Raw genomic sequence first — 11,685 nt, forward strand, 5'->3', positions numbered from 1 at the left:
TTCTTCTGTCCTTACTGCAGACACTCTGCCTTAGTCTGAGACACACATCTTCAGGGGTTGGGGTTAGAGGAATTTGAGTGAGCAACACTAGTCCATATTTGGAATAACTACCCCAAAACTACCCACTCACCTACCCACATACTCACCGTGACTCCATGCCCTGAAATGAAATCAAAGTGGTTTGCATTCATCTCCTTAGAATTCATTCTTTTCCAAAGGCCTCTTGATCATTCACGTAAATAGAACCCTATTGGTCCCTCCCTACTTGCCCTGCCAATAGGTTAGAACCCTGGAATGAGTCTAATTTAGGCTCAAGCTGGACCTATCATTTTTAACCTCATACACAGAAGGTTGAATTAGTCAGACACCTCAATTCATGGTCCTTTACCAGCACTGGTTCATGCAAGGCCCTTTTCTTGTTTATGTATTTGTTTCCCTTTGTGATCCCTGCTAGATATCCATTCTAATATGTTTTATGTGCATCCTGTTGCTTTTATGTGTTCTTACATGGCGTGTATTGTTTTGGATGTGTTATTAATTTGCACAAATACTAGTTTTGTTACACAACTTACTGTGTCTTACCGTTTTCCCCTGAACACTGTGTTTTTAATGATCCATCCACGTCGCTGGGCATATTTAGTCCCTAACTCCTAATGCTGCCTCATCTTTTACAGTGTGCGTTTGTTCACCACGTTTTACCTGTCTATTCAGCCAGGATGGACACCCAGGTGACCTCCAATAATGCTGCAGTAAACAGCCTCATTCATGACATTTTGTGGGTGGGATAGGGACGTGGTACTTTCTCTGAGACATTGTATTAGTTTGCTAGGGCTGCCACATCAAAATGCTACAGATTCAGTGGCTTGAACAACAGAAATGTATTTTCTCACAGTTCTGGAGGCCAGGAGTCTAAGGTCAAGGTTTTGGTGGGTCTGCTTTCTTCTGAGGCTCCTCCCCTTGGCTTGCAGACATCTGCCTTCTCCCTGTGCCCTCACAGGGCCCTTTCTTGTGTGAGTGCACCTCTGGGGTGTCTCTGTGTGTCCAAACTTCCTCTTCTTATAATGACAACAGTCAGATTGGATTAGGACCCTCCATAATGACTTCATTTTAACTTAATCACCTCTTGAAAGGCCCTATCTCTAAATAAGTCACATTCTGAAGTACTGGGAATAGGACTTCAACACATGAATTTTGGGAGGATACAATTCAGCCCTTATCAGACATACACCATGAGTGAAATTGCTGGGGGGTAGAGTGTGTGCGTACTTGATTGGACTGCACGCATGTACACTTCCATAAGGAATGAATGAGGACCCCATATCTTAAGCCCCACCTACATTTGACATGATCCAGCTAGCCGGAAGGGAGTCCAGGAAAAAGTCTGGAGCTGCCGAAGAGGCAAGAGACTTTTTCTTTCCTCTGTTTCCTGGTGCACGAGGAGAGGGGATTAAGTGCACCGCTTAAAGGAGCTCTAGAGACGGACGCGAGCCGCAGCTAAAGGCGTGGACCCCAGAGACGGGCATGAGACGCTAAGGCTGCTGCTGCCGCCGCCAAGAAGCCTGTGTGCGAGCGCCGGTCACTCTCCACACCGTTCCTCCCGGGAGCCTGTGCAGCCCGCCACTGCCAGGGTCCCGGGATCCAGGGACGGCTTCCCTGGGAGAACGCACGGCGCGCCTCAGGCTGCTGCAACGTCACGCCAGCCTCTGTCGCCGCAGGCTTGCCCCGCATCTGCACCCCTCCCTCCCCCCAGCCTGAGTGAGCCAGAGCCCCCAAATCAGCTGCTCCTTTAACCCCGTCCTGTCTGAGCGAAGAACAGACGCCCTCAGGTGACCTACACGTAGAGGCGGGTCCAAATCCAAAGCTGAACCCCGGGATCCATGTGAACAAAGAAGAGAAAGGGGAATCTCCCCCAGCAGCCTCAGGAGCAGCGGATTAAATCTCCACAGTCAACTTGATGTACCTGCATCTGTGCAATACCTGAAGAGACAACAAATCATCCCAAATTGAGGACGTGGACTTTGGGAGCAATGATATTTTTTTTTCCCTTTTTCTCTTTTTGGGAGTGTTTATGTGTATGCTTCTGTGTGTGATTTTGTCTGTATAGCTTTGCTTTTACCATTGGTCCTAGGGTTCTTTCTGGCCATTTTTTGTTGTTTATTTGGTTTTTGGGGTTTTTTTTTAGTATAGTTTTTACCGCTTGTTCTCATTGGTGGATTTGTGTTTTGGTTTGGTTGTTCTCTTCTTTCTTTCTTTTTTTTATTACTTTAAAAAAATTTTTAATAACTATCTTTAATTGAATATCTTTATTTTATTTTATATTCATTTTTCTTTCTTTCTTTCTTTCTTTCTTTCTTTCTTTCTTTCTTTCTTTCTTCTCTCCCTTTTATTCTGAGCCATGTGGATGACAGGCTCTTGGTGCTCCAGCCAGGTGTCAGGGCTGTGCCTCTGAGGTGGGAGAGCCAAGTTCAGGACATTGGTCCACCAGATACCTCCCAGCTCCACTTAATATCAAACAGCAATAATCTCCCAAATATCTCCATCTCAACGCCAAGACCCAGCTCCACTCAATGACCAGCAAGCTCCAGTGTGGGACACCCTATGCCAAACAACTAGCAAGACAGGAACACAATCCACCCATTAGCAGAGAGGCTGCTTAAAATCATAATAAGCCCACAAACACCAGAAAGACAAGATCCAGCCTCATCCACCAGAACACAGGCACCAGTCCCCTCCACCAGGAAGGCTACACAACCCACTGAACCAACCTTAGCCACTGGGGGCAGACACTAAAAACAACGGGAACTACGAACCTGCAGCCTGCGAAAGGGAGACCCCAAACACCATAAGTTCAGCAAAATGAGAAGACAGAAAAACACACAGCAGATGAAGGAGCAAGGTAAAAACCCACCAGACAAAACAAATGAAGAGGAAATAGGCAGTCTACCTGAAACAGAATTCAGAATAATGATAGTAAAGATGATCCCAAATCTTGGAAATAGAATGGAGAAAATACAAGAAATGTTCAACAAGTACCTAGAAGAACTAAAGAGCAAACAAACAGTGATGAACAACACAATAAATGAAATTAAAAATTCTCTAGAAGGGATCAATAGCATAATAACTGAGGCAGAAGTATGGATAAGTGACCTGGAAGATAAAATAGTGGAAATAGCTACTGCAGAGCAGAATAAAGAAAAAGAAAATGAAAAGAATTGAGGACAGTCTCTGAGACGTCTGGGACAACATTAAACGCACCAACATTCAAATTATAGGGGTTCCAGAAGAAGAAGAGAAAAAGAAAGGGACTGAGGAAACATTTGAAGAGATTATAGCTGAAAACTTCCCTAATATGGGAAAGGAAATAGCTAATCAAGTTCAGGAAGTACAGAGAGTCCCATACAGGATAAATCAAAGGAGAAACATGCCAAGACACATATTAATCAAACTATCAAAAATTAAATACAAAGAAAAAATATTAAAAGCAGCAAGGGAAAAACAACAAATAACATACAAGGGAATCCCCATACAGTTAACAGCTGATCTTTCAGCAGAAACTCTGCAAGCCAAAAGGAAGTGGCAGGACATATTTAACTTGATGAAGGAGAAGAACCTACAACCAAGATTACTCTACCCAGCAAGGATCTCATTCAGATTTGACAGAGAAATTAAAACCTTTACAGGCAAGCAAAAGCTAAGAGAATTCATCACCACCAAATCACCTTTACAGTAAATGCTAAAGGAACTTCTCTAGGCAGGAAACACAAGAGAAGGAAAAGACCTACAATAACAAACCCAAAACAATTAAGGAAATGGGAATAAGAGCATACATATCAATAACTACCTTAAATGTAAGTGGATTAAATGCTCCAACCAAAAGACATAGACTGCCTGAATGCATACAAAAACAAGACCTGTATATATGCTGTCTACAAGAGACCCACTTCAGACCTAGGGACACATACAGACTGAAAGTGAGGGGATGGAAAAAGATATTCCATGAAAATGGAAACCAAAAGAAAGCTGGAGTAGCAATTCTCATATCAGAAGAGACAAAGAAGAACACTACATAATGATCAAGGGATCGATCCAAGAAGAAGATATAACAATTGTAAATATTTATTCACCCAACATAGGAGCACCTCAATACATAAGGCAAATACTAACAGCCATAAAATGGGAGATCGACAGTAACACAATCATAGTAAGGGACTTTAACACTCCACTTTCACCAATGGACAGATCATCCAAAGTGAAAATAAATAAGGAAACACAAACTTTAAATGATACAATAAACAAGATGGACTTAATTGATATTTCTAGGACATTCCATCCAAAAACAACAGAATACACTTTCTTCAACGTACTCATGGAACATTCTCCAGGATAGATCATATCTTGGATCACAAATCAAGCCCTAGTAAATTTAAGAAAATTGAAATCATATCAAGTGTCTTTTCCGATCACAACGCTATGACACTAGATATCAATTACAGGAAAAATTCTATAAAAAATACAAACACATGGAGGCTAAACAATGCACTACTTAATAACCAAGAGATCACTGAAGAAATCAAAGAGGAAATCAAAAAATACCTAGAAACAAATGACAATGAAAACATGATGACCCAAAACCTATGGGATGCAGCAAAAGCAGTTCTATCAGGGAAGTTTATAGCAATACAATCCTACCTTAAGAAACAAGAAACATCTCAAAAAAACAACCTAACCTTACAGCTAAAGCAATTTGAGAAAGAAGAACAAAAAAACTGCCAAAGTTAGCAGAAGGAAAGAAATCTAAAGATCAGATCAGAAATAAATGAAAAAGAAATGAAGGAAATGATAGCAAAGATCAATAAAACTAAAATCTGGTTCTTTAAGAAGGTAAACAAAATTGACAAAGCATTAGCCAGACTCATCAAGAAAAAAAGGGAGAAGACTCAAATCAATAGAATTAGAAGTAACAACTGACACTGCAGAAATACAAAGGATCATGAGAGATTACTACAAGCAACTATATGCCAATAAAATGAACACCCTGGAAGAAATGGACAAATTCTTAGGAATGCACAGCTCTCTGAGACTGAACCAGGAAGAAATAGAAAATATGAACAGACCAATCACAAGCACTGACATTGAAACTGTAATTTAAAATCTTCCAAGAAACAAAAGCCAAGGACCAGATGGCTTCACAGCGAATTCTATCAAACATTTAGAGAAGAGTTAACACCTATCTTTCTCAAACTCTTTCAAAATATAGCAGAGAGAGGAACACTCCCAAACTCATTCAACGAGGCCACCATCACCCTGATACAAAACCAGACAAAGATGTCACAAAGAAAGAAAATTACAGGCCAATAACACTGATGAACATAGATGCAAAAATCCTCAACAAAATACTAGCAAACAGAATCCAACAACACATTAAAAGGATCATACACCATGATCAAGCGGGGTTTATCCCAGGAATGCAAGGATTCTTCAGTATACTCAAATCAATCAATGTGATACACCATATTAACAAATTGAAGGAGAAAAACCATATGATCATCTCAATAGATGCAGAGAAAGCTTTTGACAAAATTCAAAACCCTCCAGAAAGTAGGCAAAGAGGGAACTTACCTCAACATAATAAAGACCATATATGACAAACCCACAGCCAACATCGTCCTCAATGGTGAAAAACTGAAACCATTTCCACTAAGATCAGGAACAAGACAAGGTTGCCCACTCTCACCACTATTATTCAACATAGTTTTGGAAGTTTTACCCACAGCAGTCAGAGAAGAAAAAGAAATAAAGGGAATCCAAATCAGAAAAGAAGAAGTAAAGCTGCCACTGTTTGCAGATGACATGATACTATACATGGAGAATCCGAAAGATGCTACCAGAAAACTACTAGAGCTAATTTATGAATTTGTTAAAGTTGCAGGATACAAAATTAATGCACAAAAATCTCGGGCATTCCGATACACTAATGATGAAAAATCTGAAAGTGAAATCAAGAAAACACTCCCATTTACCATTGCAACAAAAAGAATAAAATATCTAGGAATAAACCTACCTAAGGAGACAAAAGACCTGTATGTGGAAAATTATAAGACACCCATGAAAGAAATTAAAGATGATACAGATAGATGGAGAGATGTACCATGTTCCTGGCTTGGAAGGATCAACATTGTGAAAATGACTATACTACCCAAAGCAATCTACAGATTCAGTGCAATCCCTATCAAACTACCACTGGCATTTTTCACAGAACTAGAGCAAAAAGTCTGACAATTTGTATGGAAACACAAAAGACCGCAAATAGCCAAAGCAATCTTGAGAAAGAAAAACGGAGCTGGAGGAATCAGGCTCCCTGACTTCAGATTATACTATAAAGCTACAGTAATCAAGAGAGTATGGTACTGGCACAAAAACAGAAATACAGATCAATGGAACAGGATAGAAAGCCCAGAGATAAACCCACACACATATGGGCACCTTATCTTTGATAAAGGAGGCAAGAATATACAATGGAGAAAAGACAGTCTCTTCAATAAGTGGTGCTGGGAAAACTGGACAGCTACATGTAAAAGAATGAAATTAGAACACTCCCTAACACCATACACAAAAATAAAGTCAAAGTGGATTAAAGACCTAAATGTAAGGGCAAACACTATAAAACTCTTAGAGGAAAACATAGGCAGAACACTCTATGACATAAATCACAGCAAGATCCTTTTTGACCTACCTCCTAGAGAAATGGAAGTAAAAACAAAAATAAACAAAATGGGACCTACTGAAACTTAAAAGCTTTTGCACAGCAAAGGAAACCACAAACAAGATGAAAAGACAACCCTCAGAATGGAAGAAAATATTTGCAAATGAAGCAACGGACAAAGGATTAATCTCCAAATTTTACAAGCAGCTCATGCAGCTAAATATCAAAAAAACAAACAGCCCAATCCAAAAATAAGCAGAAGGCCTAAATAGACATTTCCCCAAAGAAGATATACAGATTGCCAAGAAACACATGAAAGAATGCTCAACATCATTAATCATTAGAGAAATGCAAATCAAAACTACAATGAGATATCATCTCACACCGGTCAGAATGGCCATCATCAAAAAATCTAGAAACAATAAATGCTGGAGAGGGTGTGGAGAAAAGGGAACAGTCTTACACTGTTGGTGGGAATGTAAATTGATACAGCCACTATGGAGAACAGTATGGAGGTTCCTTAAAAAACTACACATAGAACTACCATACGACACAGCAATCCAACTACTGGGCATATACCCTGAGGAAACCATAATTCAAAAAGAGTCATGTACCAAAATGTTCATTACAGCTCTATTTACAATAGCCAGGAGATGGAAGCAACCTAAGTGTCTATCATCGGATGAATGGATAAAGAAGATGTGGCACATATATACAGTGAAATATTACTCAGCCATAAAAAGAAATGAAATTGAGTTATTTGTAGTGAGGTGGATGGACCTAGAGTCTGTCATACAGAGTGAAGTAAGTCAGAAAGAGAAAAACAAATACCATATGCTAACACATATATATGGAGTCTAAGGGAAAAAAATGGTCATGAAGAACCTAGGAGTAAGACGGGAATAAAGACACAGACCTACTAGAGCATGGAGTTGAGAACATGGGGAGGGGGAGGGGGAGGCTGTGATGAGGTGAGAGAGTGGCATGGACATATATACACCACCAAGCGTAAAGTGGATAGCTAGTGGGAAGCAGCCGCGTAGCACAGGGAGATCAGCTAGGTGGTTTTTGACCTCCTAGAGGGGTGGGATAGGGAGGGTGGGAGGAAAGGAGACACAGGAGGGAAGAGATATGGGAACATGTGTATATGTATAACTGATTCACTTTGTTATAAAGCAGAAACTAACACACCATTGTAAAGCAATTATACTCCAATAAAAATGTTAAAAAAATAAATAAGAAGAAAAATCCCTAAAATGGCTTAGATCACAAAAGTAATCTTCCACATATTCTTTTATTAACTTTAGTTTCGCCTTTCAAATTTAGGACTTTAATCCATCCATAGTTCTCCTTTGCATGTAGTACTACGTAGAGATGTACTTTTTTGGCCATCTAGTGGGCCAGTTTTCCCAATACCATCTACCTAGCAATGTCCTCTCCATAAGAATACAGTGAAGGTTCCACTTTAATCTTGTATTAAATTGCCATATATTTAGGGGCGTGTCTCCGAGTTCTCTATTGTATTCCATGGGTCAATTTGTCTGTTCTTATATTAATACCACACTAGTTTTATTGTTGTTTAACCTCAGCTTTATGCTACGTCTAAATGAACTGCTAAGGTAAACCTGCCTGTTACCCTTCCTTCTTTTTCAAGGTTTATATGGCTGATTATAGAAGTGGATTCCTTCATATGAATTTTGTAAAAATTTTCAAGTAAATTGAATTCCTTTAAAAAAATCCAGATAGAATTTGATTGGGAAGGCACTGGGTCTCTAATTTGGAGACAATGTTTTTGTAATATGTTTGATTTTTATTCAAATCATCTTCTATATGCTCTACTAGGGCTTTTAAACTCTTCCCATAGAGGTACTATATATTCCTGGTTAAACCAGATATTTTACAGACTTAGTGGATATTATTAATGTTATTTTTATATCTGATTATACTTTCTAATGTACTGCTGGTTTAGAATAAAAACTACTGTGTTTGTAGGATAATCTTGATTCTAGCAATATCAATAATATCTCATTATTCTGAGAGTCTCTCTGTTGATTCTGTTTGTTTTTCCAGGCGTATGATCCTATCGTCTATAAATAATGATAGTTTTATCTCTTTCCTTGAACCTCTATTTCTTTTTGTTTCCTTATAGCTTTGGCCAGCGCTATTGGTCCTACAGAAAATGGTGGCTGTGAGAGTTAATATCCTTGTCTTATTCCTGACCTTAATGTTTCTCCATTGAGCTATGATGATTTTTGATTTAGTTTTTTTTAACAGTGTTCTGACTTTTTATTTTTTATAAAAGCTTTATTAAAATATAATTCACATACTAAGAAATTCACTCTTTTGAAGTGTATAATTCAGTGGTAATTTTTTACATATAAACCTTATTAAGTTAAGGAAAATTCTTTCTACTTCTAAATTTCTGAGAGCTCGTGCAACTTTGTGAATTTTTTGTATTATTTAAGATAATCATATGATTTTTCTCCTTTAGGCATTAATGAAATTAATTACACTGATTTTTCTGATGTTAAACTCTAGTTGCATTCATGGACTAAACCCTATGTGAGCACGATGTATTATTTTTTTAATATACTTGGTTTTAGTTAGCTCATATTTTGTTTTGCAGTACTGCATCTCTCATCATTCGTGAAGCAGACCTATAATATTTTGCTTATATTTCTTTTGTCTGGTTCTGGAATCAATATTTTACTAGCTTGAAAAATGAACTAGGAAACTATTGCTCTTTTTCTATTTTCTAGAACAATGCTTTCTTAAAAGTTTGGTAGAATTCATTTGGAAAACCATCTGAGCCTTTTGGGCAGGGGAGGGAAGGTCAACTATCATTTCAATTTCTTTAGTATCTCAAGTTCTGTTCTCTGTTTCTTCTGTCCTGTTTCATCTGATCCTCTGATTCACAGACACACCTCATTCCCCACTGCCCCATTCACATGTCACACTCAAGTCTTTATCTCTGGAGATCCTGACTATACTTTAAGGCAGAACTTAAATTCCCTATTTTTATGAGTCAATTCCCAACCCACCATAACACTGTTATTCCTTCCTCATTGCCCCCTGATAGCTCTGTGTGTATATCTTACACATTTATACCACGCTTATCGGAATTATCTCTATGTGTTATGTCCATTTTTATCCAGCAATGAAAAATCTAACATCATAGGTATAACATAATCTTTATCTTGCATGAAGCCCTGTTCTCTCTAAAACTAAATGTAAATTTTGTAAAACTAGAGAGCATAATAATAATGGTGTCTATTTTTTGCCCTTTCCCTTTGAATACAAACATAAAAGCCTTTGTATATACTTTGTACTTTGTACAAACATTGCTCTTCCTCATCCAAACTGCACCCCTAACCCCATCTGCCCCATGAATCCTGATTGATCCTGTAGGCTGTCTCTCATACCTGGATCTTGACCTCACTCCCTAAATGCCTTCTCAGTAAATGTGTATTAGGAAGGAATAGGAATGCTGCCAGACCAGAGTTGTGGAGAAGTCCACCACCTTCAAGGTAAGGCATGGAGCTCCACATCTAAGCTGAGTTGGCGAGACTTCTAGGAGGGTTCTGCTACCCAATGTCAGCTGCCTTTTCTAGGGAGCATTGACTATTCACTGTGATCAGAGATAGTATGATGCTGCAAAGAGAAACAGTTGGCAGATGTACAAATAATGGTTCTATTCACCTTTCATTCACTTTTCTAAGAAACTTCTCTGTACCATAACCACTGCTGGGATTACAGAGGAAAGACTGTCATTGCCTCCACATCCCATTTAAGGTGCTCACAGTCTGGTAAGAAAATTAATGAAACACACTCACTGAAATTTACAAATGATAAGAGCTGTGACAGAAGCAATTTCTAGGGACTGGGGGAGGACCCCGGGGGCTAATCTCTGGTGAAGCCCACCTGGGGTCACAACCACAACACAGTAATCAGCAGTCAGTCCTTGAACTGCCTTAAAGAAGTGGGACCTTGTCTGCGAAATCCCAACCCCACCACATATTAGCTGCGGGACTTCAGGAAAGCCACCTGGTTCTTCTGAGCCTTAGCTTTTTCATTGGTAAAATGGGGTCAACAGCACTGGCCTCATGTGGTTGTCGACATGAGGAGCTAATGCTGTGATCTGTGTAGCGCCTGGCCCGCAGCCGGGCCCGGGCTCCTGGGAGCTGCTGTTTCCCTTGTGGCTGGTGCCATGGCTCTCTGCTTCTGATTGCAGGTGGTAACATCGGATGAGAGTGAGAAGAACCAAGCTAAGTGGGGCCTGCTGAAGAGTATCCAGACTGCCCTCCAGAAACGCTTCTGAGTGCCCCCGCAGAGCAGGCAGCAACCTCAGAGACATACCACAAAATAGACATATATAGACACACACACATGTGTATATGTATTTTTCTCACCACATTCTTCAATGAGGTTGTAGACGATGTTCCCGGGACATCTGAGCCATTTCAGCAGAAGTCTACTAAGAGCTAATAAAAGGAAATGCCTGATGTCATGGCTTGCTGTTTGCTCATTAAATAGAAACTAAGATACAAAAGTCAGCAAGTGGCTACATTTCCATGAGCTCAGACCTAATCCTAGGCGCAGAATTCTGCGGTGTTTTGTATGAGGCAACGTTGGTTGAAAAAAATTAAAAAGGCACTCTCTTTGAAGTCAGGCTCCCTGGGTATGCATGTTGACCCTGGTCTAACTAGCTCTCGGTGTTTGGGCAAGTCACTGATTGATGGGGAGCTCATTCCCTCACTATGCAGTCTATTTTAATATGAAAAGGCCAACATTGTTAGAATGCGCTTCCTAGTTATTGAGCCTGAACTTGCCTTCCCATAGCTCTGAGGTCTGCCCCAGAGCCATAAGAATGAGAGTCCTCCCTCTTCTCCTCATTCCTTCTTATCCCCAAGCAAAGGAAGAGCAGTAGAATGCCTGGTGGGAGGCACCCCCCTATGGTTCTTTGAAGCATGGCAAGAAAGAAT

The 11,685-nt window shown here is 39.7% G+C and overlaps 1 protein-coding gene across 1 annotated transcript in view; it reads left to right on the forward strand.

The window, feature by feature from the left end:
• The window catches only part of TRIM42 (tripartite motif containing 42), a gene marked incomplete at both ends in the record, with an annotated part of 29,657 nt that extends 18,636 nt beyond the window's left edge, over positions 1-11,021 (forward strand). Inside the window, one exon of the mRNA XM_082625087.1 lies at positions 10,935-11,021. Within this exon, the coding sequence (XP_082481213.1) occupies positions 10,935-11,021 (87 nt within the window). The remainder of the gene's footprint in view (positions 1-10,934) is intronic.
• Positions 11,022-11,685: the final 664 nt, after the last annotated feature.

This window comes from Mesoplodon mirus (assembly GCF_964341445.2).
Source record: "Mesoplodon mirus genome assembly, chromosome: 6".
Classification (NCBI taxonomy): domain Eukaryota; kingdom Metazoa; phylum Chordata; class Mammalia; order Artiodactyla; family Ziphiidae; genus Mesoplodon; species Mesoplodon mirus.